Source organism: Mus musculus, chromosome 2 (assembly GCF_000001635.26).
Source record: "Mus musculus strain C57BL/6J chromosome 2, GRCm38.p6 C57BL/6J".
Lineage (NCBI taxonomy): Eukaryota > Metazoa > Chordata > Mammalia > Rodentia > Muridae > Mus > Mus musculus.
This window is the reverse complement of record NC_000068.7, coordinates 122,347,980-122,371,021: the sequence shown is the minus strand read 5'-3', so window position 1 is coordinate 122,371,021 and position 23,042 is coordinate 122,347,980. Positions and strand designations below refer to the sequence as shown.

General features: G+C 52.5%; 1 protein-coding gene across 3 annotated transcripts; it reads left to right on the top strand.

The window, feature by feature from the left end:
* The first annotated feature begins 1,874 nt into the window (after positions 1-1,874).
* Positions 1,875-22,130, top strand: Shf (Src homology 2 domain containing F). 3 transcript variants are annotated; one of them, NM_001374011.1, is made up of 7 exons: positions 1,875-2,375; positions 11,433-11,574; positions 13,733-13,939; positions 15,407-15,547; positions 16,825-16,993; positions 17,138-17,257; positions 21,483-22,130. In NM_001374011.1, the coding sequence occupies exons 1-7, from the start codon at positions 1,890-1,892 to the stop codon at positions 21,667-21,669; spliced, it is 1,452 nt and encodes a 483-aa protein (NP_001360940.1). In that variant the 5' UTR covers positions 1,875-1,889; the 3' UTR covers positions 21,670-22,130. The 3 variants fall into 3 exon arrangements, with proteins under 3 accessions (NP_001360940.1, NP_001013851.2, XP_017174597.1); XM_017319108.2 differs by lacking the exon at positions 1,875-2,375 and adding an exon at positions 3,849-10,427 and having other exon boundaries at positions 21,483-21,870; NM_001013829.2 differs by lacking the exon at positions 15,407-15,547 and having other exon boundaries at positions 2,104-2,375.
* The last annotated feature ends 912 nt before the right edge of the window (positions 22,131-23,042 follow it).

The following is a 23,042-nucleotide window of genomic DNA, read 5'->3' as shown; positions in this document are numbered from 1 at the left end:
AGTGGTGTACCACCAGGCTCAGCAATTGCAGGTTTGTTTTTGTTTTGTGAGACAAAAATTCAGGCAGCCCAGGCTGGCCTCAAACTCAACAAGACATTGTCCTTGAACTCCTGATCCTGTGGCTTCAACTTCCCAATTACTAGGATTATGGGTGTATATCATGTGTCAGTCACTGCTTTATTGCTATAAGGAGACATCAAGACCAAGGCAACTTATAGAAGGAAAGAATTCAATGTCGGACTTGCTTATAGTTTCAGAGGGTTAGTCCATTACCTTCATGGCAGAGAGCAGGGTGGCAGGCGGGCGGGCAGGCAGGCATGTTGCTGGAAAAATAAGTAGCTCAGAGCTTTACATCACGATCCACAAGCATCAAGTAGAGAGGAGGTGGGTGGAGACTAGGCCTGTAATGGGCTTTTGAAACCTCAAAGACCACCCTCGGTGACTCCAACAAAGCCACACTTCCTCCAACCAGGCTACACCTCTCAATCCTTAACAAACGTATGGGGACCATTCTCATTCAAACCACCACCACCACCACCATCACCACCACCAGAATCACTTTATATTTTTTAAGCAAATACCAGTAGTGTGGTGGCGCACACCTGCAACCTCAGAACTTGCCTTGGGAAAGCTTGAGCAACAGGATTGCCATGAGTCTGAGCGGAGGCCTGACTGCAAGGTGACTACAGAGCAAGGGCTGTGCTCAGATCGCTCATCACCCTTAATTTGCATGACAACAACCCCTATCACCCTTTCTAAGATAGGACAAGGGCGTGGTCTTGGCCCAGGAGTTGGCAGTCCATTGCCTTTCCCATCCCCTCCCATTGGGTGAGTGAGGAGACCTTCTCCTGTGGGTTAGCTACAATATCCTCAGGAACCTGTCATCTCTATGCTCACCGTTGCATCAGTAGTTAGTATTTTAAACTGTATATTCTGGAATGTAAACCTCTTAGTTTCTCTATTATACCCCATGAAGTGAGGGGAGAAGGAGGGGAGAGGGAGGGGAGGAGGGAGGGGGAGGAAGGGGGAGGAGGGAGAGGGAGAGATGCTGGCCTTCAGGGCTACAATACTTCTGGTGAACCTGCTTCCTTTCTAAGACAAAATTCCAGGCTCTTAGGCATCATCATCGGAGCCCTGAGAAGGTAAGGGGCTGGTGATTGACAACATTAGACCTGTTTCTCGCTTGATTTATTGATCTGTCTGTTTCTATTCTGTCACAGACAGATTGACAAACCCAGGGTGGAGCTTGAGGGATTTCCACAAGAAAGCAGGGCAGCTGTGAGGGCTGCGTGGGCCTGCTGGGGGCCGGTGTAAGCGTGGATGGGGATTGTTTGTGCGAGGGTTGTAAGCATTTGAAGCTGGCGGTTGGGTGTGGAAACATCGGAGCAATGGGTGTCTCTGGAGAACTGATTGCATGCCACGTGAGAAGTTTGCCTGGATAGAAAGGCAACCTAGGTTTGGGTGTGAGTTAAGGGATAGGAAGAGGTAGGCGGTACTCCCAAGGTGAGGGCAGTAATAGGCGCATCTGAAGAGCAGCGTCTTCGAAAATGTTTGGGTCTTTGGGTTTGGGGGAAAGGAATCAGGATGAGCAGGATGTGCCTGGGGACTCATCTTCCCGCGTCTGACACAAACTGGGAGGTGCAAAGAGCAGATGGGACTAGAGAGCGCCCCACAGGAGCACGGGTAACGACATGTGGAGGACTCACCCTCGGCGCAGTTGCTTCCCGCATCCCATCTACTCCTCTCAGAGTCCTCGGGTCCCCGTTAGGCAGCGGGCTCCTCCCCTCGTGTCACTGACGACGAGCCCCGCCCCTCCCGCCGGCGCAGCTCCGCCCCCTCTCGCCCCGCCCCCGCCGCCCGCGGTCTGCTCGCTCAGTTGGGAGGGCCCCATGCTACTGAGCGGAGCTCCTCCTACGGGCTCCGGCCCGGGGCCGAGGGCGCAGGGCAGCGCGGGGGGCGGCCCTGGGGGATCCCGCCGCGGGGCTGGGGGTGCGGGGACCGGCCCGGGAGGGGGCGGCAGCGGTGGAGTCGCAAAGTGGCTGCGGGAGCACCTGGGCTTTCGCGGGGGCGGCGGTGGAGGGGGCGCCAAACCCGCCCCCCCAGAGCCCGACTACCGCCCCCCAGCTCCCTGCCCGGCCGCGCCCCCTGCGCCGCCCCCGGACATCCTGGCCGCCTACCGGCTGCAGCGAGACCGCGACTTCGAGGACCCCTACTCCGGGGGCCCGTCCGCGTCCGCCGCCCTTTCCACCCCTGCGGTCCCTGGCCCCACTCCGCCCCCGCGCCACGGCTCACCCCCGCACCGCCTCATTCGGGTCGAGACCCCCGGCCCCCCAGCACCCCCTCCGGACTCCGGACCCCCTGCCAGCAGCGACAGGGTGAGTGCTGCGCCGGGCGTGGGTGTCCAGGAGGGGTGGTGGTCTGAGGTCTGGAGATTTAGGGAGGGACAAAGGTGGCTTGGCTGGGACTCAGCCTTTCGCAGTCAGTATTTCTAGTTGACATAAGCTTAGTCCCTGACACGGGGGCTCAAATTTTAACCCCTTTGTTAGCTTCTCCACCGACTAATCTGAGTCCCCAAACTCTGCCCTGTTTCCTGTTAGGGCCCGAGGACTAGGGACGACCTCCCTCAATGGCTCTGTCCTCAGCTTTGCAACCCGTCCAACCCTGATCCTGGAACCTTTTTTCTAACGGGCATGGAGAAGCACCCCTCCCTTCCCTTTGCCGGTTTATGGCCTTTGTGCCCTCTCCGGAGCAGCAGCTCCTCTGCCCTTTGATCTCTTGACTCTTCCCTCCACAAAGCTTTTCTCTCCCCCTCCTCTTCCCCTTCTCCTTCCTCCCACCTCCCACCCGGTCCTGGAGTCCAGGCATCTTTGCAGGTCTGAAGCCCAGAAAGGGGCTGAAAACTAAGATTCTTCCGTGAACACAGCGAGCGCTGGCCTTTGCCTTTCCCAGTGGGATTAGGGGGGGGGGGGGACTGTTGTACTCCGGATGCCAAGATGGGCAATGTCCAGCTCTTCCTGAAGAAATTCACCCCTGGGGTACAGGCGCACTCCTTCCAGTGTTCCCCCAAGTATGAGGACACTCGGTGGTCAGGACCTGTTGCCCAGTTAAGGCCGAGTGATGGGGTTCATTCATTATCTCCTCTCTCTAGGCTTTCCTCTTTCTCAGTCCATTCTGAGAGAGACTGGATCTGCAGGCCCTGGAGGAAGACTCCCAATAGTTTGTCTCTCAGGACATCTACCTTCCTTCTTAATTCCAGTTTTATCCTGTCCTGGATGATAAACAGCTGAAAGCCATCCTTAGTCTCCCTGAATGGGAGGTAGGAGCTACCCCAGCTCTGTTGCCTTCCTCATGTCTGAGAACTCATTCCTCCAGGGCTTGCTCATCTCTCCTCAGTAGAGATCTTTATCTGATTAGAGAGCAGTTAATGTCTGAATCCTCAGGTTTCAGAATTGGGCTTTTTCCGCCAAAAGATTGCTGTCCTGGTAGGCTTGCTGGATAAGAGGTGTGTTGGGGTCAGAACAAGAGCCCCAGATGTGTGAATCATTTCCCCCATGGTTCTTGCCATAGAGCATGGCTGACCATGCCGGCTCATCATGCTTAAGCTGAAGAGGGAGGTCCAAGGGCACTTCTCCCAGGCTGCCTGCAGTCTCCTTCCTAATTGCCCTGGTGTTATGGTGAGACGGTGGTATGGCCCTGTCCTCCCCGTGGACCAGTCTCCTCCTCCCTGGCCACTGGCTGTTGGCCCATGGTCTAAGCTGTCCTTGGCTATTTTCCTTCCTGTAGTGGCTTAGAATGACCTAACAGGCTGCCCACCACACTGTGGGCTCCTCCAGGAAAACATCCTTTTTTTTTTTTTTTTTTTTGGTCAGTTCTCTGTCTCCAAAGTGTCTGACCCAGTGTCCTGAAATGGTGCGTATCCATTAACAGGGTGGCTTAAGGGTCAGGGCTTCCCAAGGCATGGCTTTCCTTTCCTTTTTTTCGAAGGAAGGAGCAGTAGCCCTGTGCACAGACCCTCAGACCCCTCCTGCCAAGACTGTCTGGTCTGTGCTTCAGTTGGGTCCGCTCTGACCTGTGGGGGAGGGGATGCTCAAGAGTGTCTGAGTCTCTTGCCAGCCAGCCATGGAGGCAGGAATGAAATCCGACAGGCTCTCCCAGGAGCCACACAATCTGTGCTTTCTTTGGTGTGTGTGATAAAAGGATCCAGGATGTAGCATCTGAGCTGTCCCATGGGCTGACCTAGGCTCCTCGTTATTCAGAAATCAATCAACTCCCAACCATCTAGGAACAGAATTTGAGAGATCCCAGAGTATTCCCCGAGGAAAAGCGAAGCCAGACAAGGTACCTGACTGAGCTCTTAACCCCAAACCCGGGTGGTCAGACACCCGCAGGGCCTACTGAGTGTACAGTGCAGCCTCTGGACCACCACTCCCGCAGAGCTGTGGTTTCTATACTGTGTACCTGCTTCCCCTCTTTTCTGCAGAGCTCCTTGGCTGGCAGAAAGAGGTTCCAGAGCACCCGAGGGGGCAGTGTCCTGAGGTTGGATGGGACTGGTATAAGTGCTCCCCCCACCCGCTGAGCTAGAGATGCCAAGGAGCCATAGGATGAGGGAGGAGGCAAGAGGGAATGGTTATCGGGACAAGGCCCTGAGGTCCTGGGGGTTCTTGAGCCTTTCTGTGCTGGGCTCACTGGCTGCCAGCCCACTCTGAAACCCACTGATATAACTGGCAAAGACTCAGAGTTGACCATCTGGCCAGGCCTGGCAGGGCAGGTGTGGGAACAGCAAGAGTGACACCCTGCAACCGGCAGTTAGGGCCTGGCCAGATGGCCCCCAAAGAACCCCCTCTGGTGCTGGGCCCTGTCCCGCTTCCAGGCTCTGCTCTGGCAGAAGGTCCAGGGTATTGGGCCTCCTCTTCATGCATTCACTGTTCTCTAAGCTTCAACAGGAGAAAGAAACATGATCTAATTAGGGAACAGGGATGAAGCTGTGATTAAATGAAGGCTGAGTTGCCTACCACATCTGCAGTGTGTCCTGTTGGGCCAATATGAAGGCGAGACCTGACATGGGTAATAAAACAGGCACCTCACATTGAAACCAGGTCTCTTATTCTTTGCTCATGGGGGCAACCCTAGGGCTCTTGAGCACCCAGACGCTGTGTGTATTTCTCATTTATATGGGAAAAGGCTCATAGCTCTCAAATTTTTACAGGAATTTATAGCCCCCCAAAATAGTATTTTTTTTTTAAAAAAGATTTCATTAACTATTTTAAACGAGGGGGAGGCTTTGTGTATATGAATGCAGTGCCCTTCAAGACCAGGAGAGGGCGTCAGATCCCCTGGAGCTGTAGTTACAGGAAGTTCTGAGCTACCAAGTGTGGATGCTGGGAACCAAACTCAGATTGTTTTCCAAAGGAGCGTGCGGCTCTTAGCGGCGGCACCACCCCTCTAGCCCTATACTGAAAAACCCTTTTAAATTTTAAATGTGTGTGTATATTGTGTGTATAGTTGCATACAGACACACATGGGAAGGTCAGAGGAACTCCTTCCAAGTAATGGGTCCTAGGGATCGAACTGAAATAGGCTTGCTGGCAAGAACCTTTACTTGGTGAGCCAGCTTTTGAGCCCTGGTATTGAGAGCTTCTTACAACAGGTGTGTGCCACAGATGTATGGCGTGGGCTTGGCGCATCCAAGCTCCTTTTAGCAAGCAGTGAGCAAACAGGAAGGGGACAGTGAAGTAAGAGGCTGAGGTGTCTGTATTCCATCACGGTGCTCCTGTGGAGCTGCTGAACTCAGGACCTCTCTTAGACAGTGTCCACTGAGTGTGGTGTGTCCTTAAGTGATGCTGGTCCGGGTGCTGAGAGGGACACCCATTCCTTGGCTTTTTTGTTTGGGGCTTCATGTGTGTGTGTTTGTTTTTGTTTTGAGGTGGTTTTTGTTTTGTTTTTGTTTTTTGTTTTTTTTCAAGACAAAGTTTCTCTGTGTAGCCCTGGCTGTCCTGGCTGTCCTGGAACTCACTTTGTAGACCAGGCTGGCCTCGAACCCAGAAATCCACCTGCCTCTGCCTCCCAAGTGCTGGGTGAGGTGTTTTGTTTTTTTGTTTGTTTGTTTTCTTTTCTTTTCTTTTTTTAAAGTTTGCTTTCTTATGTCTTCACAGAGTATGGAAGCCTAGTTAGCTTATCTTGTGCTTATTCTGTGTTGGAGATACAGGGGGGGAAATGTGGCTAAGGGAGGAGTCCAGGGGAAGGACTGATGTGGCCCAGTTAGACCAGCCCTGGGCTGGTTATCTGTGTTGTCATTGGCACTCCAAGGATGGCTGAAGACTGTGACTGCTGATAGCTTATGGGCTGGCCTGTTTCCTCCTCACACTGCAGGACCACAGTCTGGAACCAGACATCTAGGAGACATCCATACTGGCTCAGCCAGTGAGTAACTTAGTCAACACCTTGACCACTCTGCCTCTTGAGAAATGGGAACAGCTGAGACCCTTGTGCTCGTGGATGGGAGAAGAAAGCTACCCAGGCTGAGTACCCAGAGCAGGTGTCTCCTGTAATTATACTTGTCTTCATCCCAGAACCAGCGTGACATTATATAAGAGCAAAGATGAGGCCCAACTCCCGTATACCATGGACTTGTGGGTAACTCCAGAACACCTTAGGGTGCCTCACTCCTCTTAGAGCTTATTTTGTGTCTGTCAGTATGAGCTCCTAGGAGACCCCAAAATTTGGTCTCTTTGTCTTTAATGATACTGTGGCTGGCATTTATTGAGCATGTGTCTTGTGCCTGGCACCATTTCCTGTAGCTAATATATACTGGGCCAGTCAGTGTTTCCAGCAACCCTATGGGACAGAGCCTATCCCCGGGTTGTGCTGGAGAGCAAAAGTGCAGGGATGGTGAGTCCCACTTGCAGGGCTTCTCAGCTAGCAGCCGCAACACCAACAACCCAGCAGTGTGATTCTAGGCTGTGCACACACCAGGACCCTCACTCAGCACCTGCCATCAGGGCCCAGCAAAGAGGTGGCATTCATGCAGCATTTGCTGACTAGCGCTGAGAGACTCCAGCAGAGATGATGCAAGGTGTGCTCTGTGCCTAATTCACCATTTCCTGAGTACTGGAGCCTGCCTCTGGCAGAACTGTCTTGAAGTAAACACAGGCATGACACATCCCAGGACCTTACAAGGGTTGGTGACATCAGCCACTTGTCTGTGATGTTGGGCGTTTTGTAAGTATGACATTACTTTTATAATTAGAAATCGGGAAATAACCCATTTGCGTTTTGTTGTTGGCATTTCCCAAGCACATCCAGTAGGAAAAGGTATTACCGTAAGTAGGAATAGCAGGGACAGATGTTTGACCTCAGAAAGTAAAGGACTGTGCTCTTAACCACACTGAGGAAGACATCACTGGTTTTCAGTGACAAAGGGTTAAATATAGTGGGGAAATACTAAATCAAACAGAATCAGACTGTCAATGCTCATGTGATTTTTTTTCTTCTCTAGTGCTAAAGATTGAACCTGATGTGGGTCTCGTCATGCTAGGCAAATCAAATGCTCTCGTCGCCATTGAACTATGTCCTCAGCCCCTAGACCAAAATATAAATCTAAAAAACTGAGGGAAGGAAAATTTGGGAACACTTGTAAAAAAAGTACTGAGCATTGCTTGGGTCTCAGGCTTGCGCATTGCAGTGCCTGTGGACACCAGAAGAGGGCACCGGTTAATTGCCCCAACTGAACTTCTGGTAGTTGTGAGCTACCATGTGGGTGCTAGGAGTTGAACCCAGGTCCTCTGGAAGAGCAGCCAGTGCTCTTAGCTGCTGAGCCATCTCTCCAGCCCTAAGAGCTCACATTTATTGACCACTCACCCCTGTCAACCTTCCAGCTAAGAATATTACAGCTCCTTCTTGCTATTTATTCCTTACCCTTTCTGCTACAGCAGGGGGCGGCGAGAAAGGCTCAGGCTTGCAGGTACCTGTGAACTTGAAGCTGTGGAGGAAATATGCAATAAGAGTTTGGGAACTCTGAAATCCACAAAGTACCTGTTCTGCAAACACCAACACCTGGCCCAGGAACCCATGGGTAGGGTCAGAAAGGGGTTGCTCCGTCCAACTGCAGAGTGGAAGGTAGTAGAAGAAACAGATGGTAGTCCTGTTAGCTGCCTTGGGAGAGGCATAGGCAGAAAGGAGATTCAAGGGCTGGCAGCTGCTGGGGAGGGCCGCTGCCGATTGAACAGATGAGTGGCAGGGTCCTAGCGACAGCTTACAGGATGGCAGAAGAGGGAGCACAGCGTGACACGGGGCCCTTTGAATAGCCACTACCTTCCCTCCTTGATGGGAAGTATTTCAGCACTTTAGCAGCACACTGGCTAGAAGAGAGGATATAACACCCTTGAGTTAGGTGCCTTTCTGGTGCCCTAGTTGGCAGTTCCCCCCATCTTCCCTTGAGCCAGAGGCTTTGATCCCTATTCAAAAGTGGATTCACCAGTGAGCCTGAACCTCCCACGGCCACTGGTCATTTAGGTCATTCAAAGGTCAGAGTGGCTGGGGCAGGTGGCACTCACGTCACTTCAATAGAAGTCCGAGTAGAAGCTCTTTAGACATCCAGGAAATACACAGTCAGCATCTGCTGTGTGTTGGGCCTGTGATGAGGGCTGGGTAGAGCAGTGGGCACATCCGAGGGGGTCAGGGGACCACAGACAACAGATTGTAGTAGGCCAAATGTAGTCTGCAGGGACCGTTTTCCTGTAAGTAATTTATCCCCCTCTAAACACAGAAACACTGGGCAAGCAGGCTTGGGATCTGACTTGGATTTTCTGTGCCCAGAGTGGGTACCAGTCCTGCCAGCCTTCCCAGCTGGTGACTCTGCTGCCACTCCTGTTCTGGGCCTTGTGGGTAGCTCTCCGGATGCCCCAGCCCAGGGTGGGGGGTCCAAGACTTCCTGGAGGAGGGCGTGGAACCAGGAGTACAACAGAGAAGCCATTGAGCTGTCTGCCGGACTGCCACCTGGTTGCCTACAGGCACTGTCAGCCTGGGAGGGGTGGGGATTCCAGGAAGAAGCAACCGTGTGCAACTCTGACCAGCAAGCCTGAGGGGAGGCCTGGAAGGGCTCTGAAGTCGGGCTCCAGGGGGCTAGGAGGGGTGCTGAGGGCTGTACCTCACTTCTCTGGGAAGCTTCATAGAATGCAGACTTGTTTGGAAAGACTTGGTCCTCCTTTAATGACCCCATCTACCTAGGCTTATATTTTTTTCTGCGTTGTCTAAATCAATGAAGGGGGTGGGGTGCTTTCATCCTCTCCTCTCCTTTCGTGTGATGTATTTCACATAATTACTGAGAGCTGTCAGTTCTTGGGTATTTATCTGCGAATGTGGGTCCTGCCTCCAGGAAGTGCCCAGTCTACCTAAAAACACAACAGTAGAATAAGTATTTGCTATACAAAACAATCAGACAGAGGTACCTCTCTGGCTGGGCCAGGAGGAGCATGGAAGGGGCTTCTGAGAGAAGAAACTTGAGTAAGGATTGGCCAGGATAGGAAAGTGGTGCAGGCAGGGAGGAGACCATTGAGTGAAACAACCACGGTGCTTTCAGAGCGGGGTTCAAAGAGGAAGTAGACTCTCCTGTTCTCTAACCTTGAACTCTTTTCTCAAAAACACTGGAGGTCTATTTATTGTGAGGTGTGAGGATAGTGTGTCAGGTGATTCAGACACTGTAGAACGGCAGCCACACGCGAGTTGACGCTGTGTGCTGACTGGCACAGTTGCCAGCAGTGGGCAGTGGGTGATGCTGGGGGTAGAGGAGGACAGTGTGTGATGAACCTGAAGAGATTCATCTGTATCCTGGAGAAAGGAGGACTGGGGGTGAAGGGCTTGAGAGATGGTGCTGACAGAAGAAAAGAGGAAGATGTTTACAGCCTTCTGTCAGTTGCTTATTGGAGCTAGAGAGTCACGCATAAGATACACATGTAGGCTAGCAGATGACCAGGAGTCCCGGTGGGTCGATGTGAGCTACCCCAAGCAGGCAGGTATGCAGGGAAGTAAAGGAACTAAGGGCCAGACTGAAACAAGGTAGGAGCTAAAACACCTGAGGATAAGGTAGAGGCAGCCACTGGGTCAACCTCAGAAACCTATAGATGGGCCACATGGGGCCAACGGGATGTGTGAGGCGGGATTGTTTTTTTCTCCATCTTGTCCTCTCAGGGGTCCCCATTCCCAGGTCCTCTCACTCAGGGCAGGGTGACCTGGCTCAGCTGTCCCCATTCCCAGGTCCTCTCACTCAGGGCAGGATGGTCACCTGGCTCAGCTGGCTCCCTCGGATTTGAAGTCTAGGCTTCAGTTGGGTGAAATACAGGAGTGGCCGTTCCCTATGCCCCAAGCCCCGGAACCACTTCTGGTGCCAGCTGTGACCCTCCGAGTGCTGCAGTGCTCCAGGGTCTGGCTTGGTGAGTCCTACCTTTTCCTGCCCAGTTTGGAGAAAGACTCCATTGTCCTCAGCTCTGCCCTGCCCTGCCCTGCCCTGCCCTGAGCGCCTCAGCTTCCTCAGCTGTCACTGGGAGCAAGAACAGAGGCTTGCCAGTGTTTGAGGAAGGGACAGGCAGCAGGGAAATGGAAAGCTAAGACTGGTTTTCTGGATCCTGGCCTCTGGGAACTCAGCCGGTTTCAGTAGTGTCTCGGGGTGCTCCAAGGCATTCTCCTTCCAGGAGGCTGAGAGGGCCCCACCAGCTACATGTTGATAGCCCCGTGCACAAATAGCATGAGTTCCAAATTTGAATTTTCCTTTTAAGTAGAATGGTTTAGGGGGTATTTCCTAACTGCCTGTTTTCCAGTTTCTTCAAAGAGAGTTTATGACACCCACAGAACAAGGACCTGACAGAGATCAAATGACAGAATGGTGACAAAGTGATGTCTCTGCTTTCTTTTCCCTCTTCCTCCTCCTCCTCCCTCTGCTCCTCCTTCCCCTCCTCCTTCTCTTCCTTCTCCTCTTTAATTGAGATAGGGTCTAACCTTGTAACTCTGGTTGGCCTGGAATGGCCTGGAATATCCTGGAACTCCCAGAGCTCTACCTGCCTCTGCCTTCTGAGTGCTGGGGTTAAAGGCTTGAGCTACACCTTCGACTTTAGTTTCCTCAAGGTCACTGGTTCTTTCTTTGGTGACCACCTGGGATGTGGCAGGCTACACTGTGCTGATCTCTGAGATGCCTCACCATTCTGCTCTTTAGCACAACTCTTGCCACACATTGGTATCTGGTGCCTTTGAGTTCTCTCTGTGCACAGGCTGTTGTCCAGCTTGGACCCTTACGACCCAATAGCTGCATCCTGGCTATTTAGCCTAGGACATGACCACATGGTAGAAAATTAGCAGGAAAGAAGGAAGCCCCATCGCTGCCACGGGGAGCAGAGCTGCCAGTCGGTCCTTGTCTGAGCCGTGTTTTCTTTGCCTTCTCCCAGTTGGCAATCCTAGAGGACTATGCGGACCCATTTGATGTTCAGGAGACTGGTGAAGGCTCAGGAGGGACTTCAGGAGCCCCGGGGAAGGTCCCTGAGAATGATGGCTACATGGAGCCCTACGAGGCCCAAAAGATGATGGCTGGTAAGTACTGAGGACGAGGGAGGTTGCCCCCTGAGGCCTTGGCTCTGCACAACAAATCCAAGGCCTGGCCCCATGATCCCTGGCAAACAGGGAGAAAGCTAGTGCCAGGGCCTTAGGAATGTGGTCGGGGCCTTCAAGATTTTGGGAGAGAAAGTGTAAGCTGCGATATCTGAGGCCACAGAGGAGGCCATGTAACCAAAGGTCCTGTAGAAGCCCTGGAGATATGAGTTGAGTCAGACGTTCCCAAAAGAGAGCCAGTTAGTAGCCTTTGGAAATGTGATGAGTCCATGTTATCAGAGAGAAACACGAACAGCAGGTGAATGGCTGCACTGGGTGCCGTGGAGTGGGCCAAGGAAGTGTTTCAGAGTTAGAGTAGAAAGGGCTGAGTCAGACCTGCCCTTGGGGAAACTGAGGCCAAGAGATGACCCAGGGAAAGAGTCAGAGTCAGGGTGAATGGAGAGGATAGAAGAGGATCAGAGAGGAAGGGTGAAGGGTAGCCAAGAGGAATGGTGCTTCAGCCTCTGAGATGGCAGAGAGCAGGAAGGATGCAGAAGTTAAAGTAAAGAGTGTGGACTTGTGCCAGAAGAAACACACGAGATTAATGCGGCATTTAAGGGGATTTCTGAGACCATGATGTACAGAATCGACTAGAAGAGCTACCTACCATAAGCCGAGTTAGCAAGCTATTTCAGAAATGGTTTGGTTTGTTGCTTCTTGGTTTTGTTGTATTTTTGTTTGGTCTTATAAGATGTGATCTCAGTATGTAGTCAAGCTGGCCTGGAGCTTATTATGTAATCCAGGCTAGCCTAAAAAAAAAAAAACAAAAAAGAAGAAATAAAATTAAGGAAAGGGCTAATGGAAATTAAAATGTCAATTTTATTTCTGATAAAGTTGACCAAAGGATATAACTTAGCGATGTTAACACAATGGTTTGGGTTTTTTAGATACTTTTCAATAAAGTTAAACAAGCCTACTCAGGCTTGGCACAGGGTAGCTGTGGGCCTTTGTACAGGAACACTCTTCTCTATGGAATAGAGAGATCAAGAATTCCTGAGTTTCCGCAACAAGGCGGAGCTGAGGAAGAGAATGAGCACTCACTGGCCAATCAGATGAGCTGCCCTGCTCTCCAAGTTAGAGATTCACCTGTGAGGGGGAGGTTTGTCCTAGTAAAAGCCTGGCTATGGAGAGATGAAGTTGGAAGCCATGAGGCACTGGAAAAGAGCAGATGAAGTTAAAGAATGCAGAAACATCGAGGTGGGTGGAAGCTGAGAGAGGAAGAGGGGTCCTTGGGTTAGGGCTGAGAGATAATATGGGCCGTGAATATCCTGGCATTACATGTGAAAATTTAAGTGCTTTAACTGTACATTTTTTGCGGGGAGAAGGGCTGAAGGCAGGGATGTCCTGGTGATTAAACTCAGGCCTCATGCATGCTAAACAAGTGCTCTGCCACTGAGATACAGTCCCAGTCCTAAAATACACATTTTGAGGCAAGTTAGCCACAAAATCTGGAGCTTTTATCATATTTAGATCAGTGATCCTAAAAAGATTGCCTAGCTCTGGAGAAGGTGGTGAGTCTGAAGGGAGCTGAGGACAAAATGAAGCATTGGGAGCAGCTGTGGAGGGAGGACCAGAACTCCAGATGTACTGATGCTGTGAGGTCTCAGCAAACAGCTTAGGAGTCAGGGTAGGAAGCGCTAAGCAGGGCCTGGGCCTGGAACAGAGGATCAGGAGAAAAAGATCAACAGGAAGGAGAGAAGTTGACTTGTCAAGGGGAAACCTAATAAAAGGGGGTCAAGTGGTATCTGAGCAACAGAGGCGTTCCCGATTGCGAAGTTACTTTAAGTAGAACGTAAGTGGAAATGGGTAAGGAAACGGAGCTGGGCATAAGGAAGAGATGAGCTCGAGGAAGACTATGCCTCAGTTTCCTTAACATGCCCACTTCAGCTTCCCGGCCCTTGCTGATCATCCTGGGGTCCTTCTCCTTTTACTTTGCCACTTGTCTGCCACTTCCTCCCATAGACCCCATGATGTTGGAGCCCTGGAAATGTCTCAGGGTTGAGGGAGCCAGGATTTGCGGCTGCTGAGTTCTCCCCGAGCCAGGGCAGAGGCTCTGGGTTGAGCTTACGCCTTACACTGCTCTCCTGTTTGCATCGGGCAGAGATCCGGGGTTCTAAGGAGACTGCAGCTCAACCCCTACCTCTCTATGACACACCCTATGAGCCAGAAGATGAGGGGGCCAGCCCAGAAGGTGAGGGGACTCCCTGGCCCAGGGAGTCGCGCCTGCCAGAGGATGACGAGAGGCCTCCAGAAGAGTATGACCAGCCCTGGGAGTGGAAGAAGGAACGGATTTCCAAAGCCTTTGCTGGTGAGTCTTGCCGGCAGGGGCAGCTCTGCTGGGGCCTCTGAGCACTTTACAGGCTCGGGAGAATGGAAGGAGCAGATCCTAGGAACCAAGCATGGTCTAGGAGTGGAATTCTAGGGCAGGGTAATTGAGTTCTGTGCCATGGGGTGGGGACTTGGGCAGCGTGGGCGCAGCACTGTGTGCCGGCAACGGGCAGAGCAAGAGTGAATACACTCTTCTACATCTCACCTCTTGGAGGCCAAGCCTTTGGGAATCTGGGAAAAAATAAAGACATTCCAGTACAGATTGTGAAACTTGTGGCATATGTTAAATATATTTGACAAAGAGGGTATTTAATACTTCAAATGATAAAAATCCATGGAGCTATAACCTGGATTCTGAAGCTGTCTCTAGTGGCAGGCCCTGCCATACTAGGGTCGTCTGGCTCCAGGGGTATTTCTGAGCTGCAGTTGGAGGCTGTGAGGTTGCTAAATGAAGATCAGGTTTCTCCTGTCCCGACCACACCACTGTGTCCCAGGCCCAAGTCCACCATAGAAACATGCATGTTGGCCGTCTGAGGTGGGGGGGAGCAAGGGCCTTAAAGTGGGAGAGTGCCTTCAATACTGAATCTTGAGGACTGAGATGCCATTCAGTTTCACTCCTGCTCCCATGTCCCCACACACACACACACCTCTCACACAGAGACAGCTCATCCTGCATCCGGCCCTCAGCTCTGCCCTCCCCACCCTGGCAGCCAGACTGGGAAACCACAGGTCTCTGCTTTGCTTCCTGTAAGGCACACACCCATCAGGGATGGGCCATTTATCTCCAGAGGTCTCCTTGGAGAATCAATACTGTTTGGATTGCTTAATGGGAAAATCTATGTTCATCATTAGGAAACCTCGTTAGTGGTCCTGCAGCCAGCCACTGGTGGCGTCACTCAGGACTTGGAGGAGGAGGAGGAGGAGAATTCGATTTAAAAAAAAAAAAAAAACCCTCTGCCCCAAGTCTGAATATTCCAGATAGCCTGAGGTTTCATCCCAGTCTTGAGATCTGCCAGTTCCTAGGCTGGGGATAGAAGAATAAGGGGGAAATGGGGTGTCAGGGTACCAGGTGTGGTTCTGGGAGTGTGGGCAGCCCCTGTTTCCATGTTGCACTCTCCTGGTCCTCTTGGTTCCTGGAAGCTAGTGAGGGGGAAGAAGATTAGGGAACCTGCAGGGCTGACCAAGCAAGATCCTATACCTTCCTGTTTGCCACTCAAGACTCCCACCTTTTCCTCAGCGGGCTGGCTGGTGTGGTTAGTACCTGCCATGCTCAGCCCTCCAGTCCTGTTCCCTCCTCCAGAGCTGCCTTTGCCTCTGCCTCTGCCTCTGCCAGTCCTCCTTTCTAGGCTACTGTGTATCTTAGCTCTGTGTTTTGGTGTCTCAACCTCTGCCTTTCTCTGTCTCTGTCACTGTCTCTTTCTCTTCTCCCTTCTGCTGCTGGCTCCAGTTGACATAAAGGTCATCAAAGACCTACCTTGGCCTCCGCCGGTGGGACAGCTGGACAGCAGCCCCTCCCTGCCTGACGGGGACAGGGACATCTCCGGTCCAGCTTCACCCCTCCCTGAGCCCAGCCTGGAGGACAGCAGCGGTGGGTCCTTTGGGGACTTATGGCCAGGGTGCTAGGTCTTTTACCTCTTAGCCCCTGTGGGCTTGGGTTGGAAGACTCCTCCTTGTCCTGGAGGAAGAAAGGAAAGACAACGCATATTCCCCACCCCCACCCAGCGCTGTATGCACGTTCTCTTACCAAAGGCCCTTTCCTGACATGTTCCTCCTGTTCCTCACCACCGCACAAAAATCCAGCTGTCAGCTATAATCCCAGCACTTGGGAGGCTGAGGCAGGAGGACTGTCATGAGCTACACAGTTCCATAACAGCCTGGCCTATAGAGTGGAACTATGTCTAAAAAAAGAAAAAGAAAAATCCACTGTTTTAAAGCTTATGTTCTTTTTGGGTGGAGCTTTGCCTGCCAAGGCAGGTGTTTGTGAGGTCTGGGGAAGTACTGGCAAAGGGGTCCTTACATCTGGTGACTGAAGGAAGATGAGGCATTCAGTCAAGAGCTATAAGGAGAAAGAGCCTCTGTGGGGGGTGGGGGGGGAGCAAAAGCCTCAACTTCTTCCTCTACATCCAGCATGAACACCTGAGGGGTATGTGGGGGCGTCGGGGTGTGTGTGTGTGTGTGCATGAGACTTTGTAGGTATTTTGTAAATGCAGGCTAGAGGAGAGTCACCTGTGCATGTGACCCACTTGCAGGGGGTGGGGAGTGTTCCCTTGTGCTGGCTCAGCTCCCAGGCTGCCCGGCTTTGGAGATGCCGAGCTACCTCCCTGGACTTCTGTGGGAGGGAAGACAGTGGGCAGCGACCTTGGGGTGGAGAGGGCCAGGCAGTCTGGCGGCTTTGGACAGGATTAGCCTGTCACGATGGCACCACGGGGAATCAGATGATTGTTCTTAGATCAATAAGTCATTTCTACAGAATGGCCTGGCAGGCTGATTTGGAGAACGGTAATGAACTCTGAGGAGGAGAAAGAAACAATATTATCAACACTGAAGCCACCCTAAGGGGGATGGAAGGAAGGCAGGTCCGCTGAGGGAGACAGCTTAAGTGGTTTCTCATGTTGTCCTCCTTCGCCTGCCTGTGTGGACTGAGAGGCCCCAGGAGGCTTGGTGTGGCTCAGAGACTGTACCCATCCCCGAGAGTGGTCTAGGATCCTGTCCCTGGAGTCAGGCAGGCAGGCCCATAAGCATGCCCTCCCAGAACATGCCCTTGGCCTTGGTGGGGACTTGGGAAAAGCAGGGTAGGGTACTGGCTGTTTGAGAGGGCTCTGCCTCTAAACACCTCAGAGTCCATGACCAATCTGTTCCTTACAGCCCAGTTTGAAGGATCGGAGAACTGCCTGTCACCTGGCCGGGAGGAGAAGGGGCGGCTACCTCCCAGGCTATCTGCTGGGAACCCCAAGTCAGCCAAGCCCCTAGGCATGGAACCCAGCAGCCCCCTGGGGGAGTGGACAGATCCAGCACTGCCTCTGGAAAACCAGGTGTGAGTGTCTGTGTCCAGCTGGGGACTCCCTCCCTCTTCCTCCCCTCCTGGCACTGGCTTCCCTGCAGGGGACACCCAGAATGGGTGGGCCTGGACGGCGAGGGACCCAGCAGAGATGCCCCCCTTCCCCTCTCTCATCCTCAGCTGGTACCACGGGGCCATCAGCCGAACAGATGCCGAGAACCTGCTCAGGCTGTGCAAAGAGGCCAGCTACCTGGTGCGCAACAGTGAGACCAGCAAAAATGACTTCTCTCTCTCCCTCAAGTGAGTAGGGGTGGCGTGGGTAGAGGGGACTGCTAGCCTGTAGGGCAGAAGAGGATTCCAGCATCTCTTCTGGTCCAGCCAGACTGAGAAGAGCCAGATGCCCTTTGAACAACTGCTGGCTCCGCCCCACCCCCACCCCCACCCCCACCCCCAGGCACTGGGGGAGCCTGAAATGTCTGAGACTCCTCAGGTGGAAGCACTTGAAGAGTAATGTCCAGCTCAACCTTTTTAGGTCTCCACTTCTTGATAAGATTGATACAATCTATTTCATTGGGAAGGATTAAGTGAAATAATAACACTTGATTTAATGCCTTAGCACCTAGCATGTTTTTAAGATAAATTATTGTCGTCACTGTTAGCCACTAACATGTAGACGCACCAGCCAGAAGATACGGGAGGAGTTTTACCCGAAAGGTCAGCAGGGTGAGGTGGGAGTGGGGGAGCTAGGTTTTAGGAGGCAGGCAGAGCATTCCTCTAAGTCCTTGGTTCCTATCAGGGTGTTCTTGGGAGCTGCTTTCTACAGCGCAGACTCAGACTCCCAGGCTCTGCACAGTAGGATGGCCAGTGCCCTTCTTGGCAACCGGTGCAGCACAGCCAGCATAGAGCCAGCCAGCCATAAGGTGGCCAGCTGGGGTAGGTGACATTTACCTACCCCCTGCAATGTGGGAGTATCTTGGGTATCTACACCACCTCCCCTGGTGCGTTGGATACTGGTACATGCCCCCTGCACCCCAAACAAATCCAAGGGGTAGAATTGCACACATGTAAGAGACGACTGCTCATCTTCACTCAAAGAGACCAAGAAATGTACTAAAGAGAGTTAAGGCCTTGGTTCTATTCTGAGTTTGATACAATTAGCTGTGGGGCCATAGACGGATCATTTAACCCGGGGCCGTAGGCTTGCCTCTTGCAGGAGGAACTGATATTGTGCGTTTCTGCTAGCTCTTGTATTCTAAGAGTCTGCAAACTATAAAATCAAGAAGAGGATTTTGGAAAAACTCATTTGTCAAAAATGTGATTTACACAACTTGGGGTAGTACACTGTTATTAAGATTATAATTGAAATTCTTAGCACGTACCACCTAGCATATATAACTTGTCCAAACCAACTACTGCTGTGCTGATAAATCTCTTTTTTTTATACAAATGAGATAGATTCAAGGAGCTTTGTTACTTGCTCAAGGTCACCAGCTAATAATTAAGTCTCTAAACTAGATGTGGTGATATAGTACCTGTGGTTTCAGTTACTTAGGAAGCTGAGGCAGGATTCCTTACATCCAACCAGGCCAGCGTAGAGAACATAGCCAGAGACTGTTTCAAAATACACAAACACTGTGCCTAGCTCGGTCTGACTTCAGGAATTACACTGTTCAGTGACAGGGTTCCAACCCTCACCAGCTGCCATTTGCTGGAAATCTGGTACTGTCCAGCCCAAAGGGAGACAAACACCACCAAGGTTTGGGACTTTAGAGTGGAACCGGACAACTAGGGGTGAGGGACTGCCTTAGTGTAGGGAATAAGAAGGCAGGCCTGGATGTCTGCTACACTCTAGCTGATCTCGCCCCACGGGCTGTCTGCCAAGGTCTCGTTTGCATATAAATGGCTTCTCTGAAATACAATTATGGTTTCTCTTCTCTCCCTAATGGAAGGGCTTTCACTGGTAATTAAACAGCTTCCTCAAAAAGCCTTGCCAGCTCTGGGCCCACTGGCCCAGCTGGTCCCACCCAACACCCTGAGGGTCTGGCAAGGACCTTGCTGTGTCTTAATGGACCCCTGGGACTAGTCCCTGGGGGCTGAAAAGTATGGCCACCCCTCCTCCAGAGGTTGGTAATGCAGATGAAGGCCAGTTACCCTTCTGAGCCTGTTCCTTGAGAAAACACCTTGTGCTGTTTAAGAGAGGTTGTTCTCCCAAGTGGGCTGTGGGAAGGGGTTCAGCCACTCTCAGCTCCTGAGGTGAGAGAAGACAGGGCCTACACTGCTTCCCACAGCTACGGGGACTGCTGCTTACTGCCCTACTTCCCCACTGCCCACACACTCTTGGCTCCTTTCCCTCGGGGCCTGTGTGCTTACTCTGTACTCCAGATGCCTCTATATCCTGATACACAGCCAGGCAAATTCCTAAGTAAGACTTTGGGAACCAGACCCTGAGAGGAGAGGTCTTAGGGGCCAGTTTCCCCCCACCCCGTTCTTCAATTCCCGCATTCTTCTCCATCCCTCACTTGTTTTCCGGTGTAGGAGGTCTAGTCAAAACTCTTTTGTACCCAGGTAGATGAGGCATCTAATTTGGCAACCCCTTGCCAACAAGGCTGTCAGGATGGAAGCAGCCTCCTTACAGGTCCTGTTGGCCACCCAGGCCTCTCAGCCTTCTGCTTGCTCCTCTGGGCTCAGGCTAGGAGGCAGCTAATTAGGCTCTGTGTTCTACCCAACATTCCTTAGCCCATGCCTGTGGGTATGTTACAGACCCAGGGCTTGGCAAACCAGGCCAGTGGCAGTCTGGACAATTGCTGGGTGCCTCACCCCCATACTTTCTAAAGTGGGGAGCATTTGAGAGCAGGCTAGAGCTTTGCACATTGGGTCTCTGACTGGAGGGTAGGGGCTAGCTAATGCTGACTTCCTGGGTTCAGGGGATGGGAGAGGCAGTGGAAGGTGTTCTCAGAGTTTTGAGGTACAGGTTAAAGCTGTCCAGTGTCTCACTGTTGCCCTCAACAGCCTGAGTTCCCTCCAGGGTTTTAGGGATCTCAGCTCAGGCCAAACCAGGATTGATGGCCTGAAAGAGTTTCAGGACCAGCCAATTTATGAAGCAAACTTGGAGGGTTTTGTTTTGGTTTTGGTTTTTGGTTTTTTTTGTTGTTGTTGTTGTTTTTGTTTTTGTTTTTGTTTTTGTTTTTCGAGACAGGGTTTCTCAGTATAGCCCTGGCTGTGCTGGAACTCACTCTGTAGACCAGGCTGGCCTTAAACTCAGAAATCCGCCTGCTTCTGCCTCTGGAGTGCTGGAATTAAAGGAGTGCGCCACCACGCCCGACTTTGGGGTTTTTTTATTAAAGTTATTTTAGTATATAGTTAAGCATGAGGATTAAGAGACAAAGACGGCTCAGAAGAAAATAAGATAGAGTCACATGTGAGCACCGTACCTAAAGGGAGAGGGAGCAGCCTCACCTCTTTGCTCTCTTTTGTTCTTACTGTAGCCATATACGGGATCTGGGTTGGGTCTGACTGTCTTATCACTGGTGGGCTCTTGATAGGACTACTATCACTAAGGTAAAAGTTTAATCCCTGGGAACACAGGAAGGCGGGACAGCTTTGCTGTAGAAAGGGCTTGTTTCGCCCCACAAATTTCAACCAAACTATAGTATAGGAAAAAGAATGAGCCCCTCCACAAGGTCATACACACTCAGGCCTTAAGACCTGCTCAACATAAAATCTTTGTATTTAAAAGACGTATTAAGTCTGTGTCAGCCGCCTTTGCCGCAGATGTCGGTTGTGCTGGAACTGCTTGCTTCTTCTCTGATGGAAAGAGGTTGCAATCAGACTCCAGGCTGGGGGGCTCCCATGCCCTCTCATCTCACCTCCACACCATAATTCCTTTGTCTGTCCTACCCAACTCTGGGTAGGTAATGCTAACCGAGTCTCCAGATGATGTCACTCCAGGCCTAAGGGCTGGCTGGCTGGACTGAGAGGGTCTGACTTGGTGTAAGACCCACAGACTGGTGCTGCCATATAGCTCAAGAAGGGGAAACTGAGCATAAGGCCGGGCTGTAGTCAGTTGCTAAGGTGCTGGCTAGTCTGTCCAAAGCCCTGGGTTCTGGGCTCAGTACCCCATACACTGGCATACACCTATAATTAAGAGGTGGAGACACAGACTAGCCTGACCTGTATGAATCGGTCTCAAAAGTCCAGGTAGGGTTAAACTGGCCTTAGCCAAAGGCTATGGGCTAGGGTCACAGAATTGGAGGGTGCGGGGCACCCCACTTTCCACCAGCACACACCCTGTATACTCACCACACACACATTCTTGGTACAATGAGCGTCCTCACCACAAAGCCAGTGCCTCATGCTACCTACTCAACCCTCTCCTCTCCTCCCCTCCCCTCCCCTCCCCCACCATCCCGTCTCTGTCCACCTCCCACTTGAAGCTGGCTTTGGAATCACACTTGCTGGGAGAGTCGGGGTAGAAGTAGGGGACTGAGGAGAACCCCTGGTCACCGGGATCTCTTTCTCTTCCTAGGAGCAGTCAGGGCTTCATGCACATGAAGCTGTCCCGGACTAAGGAACACAAGTATGTGTTGGGCCAGAACAGCCCACCCTTCAGCAGCGTCCCTGAAATCGTGCACCACTATGCCAGCCGCAAGCTGCCCATTAAGGGAGCGGAACACATGTCCCTGCTCTACCCTGTGGCCATCCGGACTCTGTAGATGTGAGACCAGGGCACTATGATAGACCTGGACCCAGTCCTTGTCACCTGCACGGGGGCAGCGGTTCTTACCAAGGACATGATGTCAGAAACCTGGCTTCCCCTTGTCCTAGGATCTAGCAGGCGCTGAAGATTCCTTAATTTATTATAAAGGGGAGGGAATCCTGGGCCTTGGAATAAAGGGACTGTGTGGAGCTGGGCACCGAGGAGAGCCTGAGGAGGAAGGGGTCTCCCCGCCCCAGTCAGACACTAGGGAGGGAGTGGCGACCTCCCTCCCGCACCACCCACCCTCCGCATCCTCCCTTCTCCCCGTCCCCAGCGGGCCGCCCGGGCTCCGGGCCAGAGGCTCGGCCAGGCAGAGCTGCGGCTGCCGGCGCCGCCCAGGGGCTGCCGGGAGGGGGCGGGGAGCGAGCCCGACTATAAATTGAGGCTGGAGCCGACGCCGGCCGCCTGCGAAAAGCACTTTCCGAGCATCCACTCGCTTCCTTTGACCAAACACCTCACGCCGGGCAGGGGGCGTCCAGGCCGCGTCGCTCCTGCCATTGCTCCCGAGCGAGCCCGGCTTCCCGCCAGCAGCGAGCGGTTTGTCTGGGAGGCGCCGAGAGACAAAGAGGCAGCGCGCCAGGCTGACGGCGCGGATGGCGCTGCCACGCGGGCGGGAGGCGCGCTTCCCTGAGGCGGCGCGCTCCCGCTCCTGGCTGGCTGGCTGGGCGCGCCGTGTCCCTTTCCCTTAGCTCCCTCTGGTGGCCGGGTCTGGGGCCACGCACCTCAGCCGACCCCCGTGGGTCCGGGGCCTTCCCGCTGCTCCACAGACAGGTTCTGTGGGAGCCAGACGCCCTCGGGACGGTTGTCCTCTTAGGACAACCTGAGGCCCCTTGCTTGCCTCAACCCAAGCCCGCGGTGCATTAGCGCTGATTAGAATCAGTTGGGAATTTCTCCAAAGTGAGGATGTGTGATCTGAGAAACGAGGTATTCCGAATAGATCATTTGGCATTGGGCACCTTTTCAGAAACTCTCTGAAGGTTGCTCTGCCTTTGAATGATAGGAAGAGGACCCACCATTTTGCACCTGAGAAAACAGGCCTAGAGGGGTTAGGAGACATCTATCTCCTCATGCTGCCTGGAAGACCTTGTCTCAGGGCAGAGCTAGAATAGCTGATGCCCTGGAGGAAGCCAGGCCGACTGCAGCTCCCTGAGGACTCCTCTCTGTCCTTGTGATCCGCTGTCAGCAGCCTAACACCAGAGTGAGGAAGGGCTTTTCAGTCTTCGCTGCTTTTATTCAGTAGATACTGGAGAGATGCCTGGACCACCGTGGCAAAGCCCACTGGGTGGATGATTTCCTTAGCTCCACCTTGACCTAAGGCAGCAAAAAAGA

Bases quoted from the DNA above. Each gene is read 5' to 3' on its own strand.
- Shf (NM_001374011.1), top strand. From the start codon at position 1,890: ATGCTACTGAGCGGAGCTCCTCCTACGGGCTCCGGCCCGGGGCCGAGG. The intron at 16,994-17,137 runs GTGAGTGTCTGT...TCTCATCCTCAG, and splicing joins CTGCCTCTGGAAAACCAGGT to CTGGTACCACGGGGCCATCA. The intron at 17,258-21,482 runs GTGAGTAGGGGT...TTCTCTTCCTAG, and splicing joins GACTTCTCTCTCTCCCTCAA to GAGCAGTCAGGGCTTCATGC.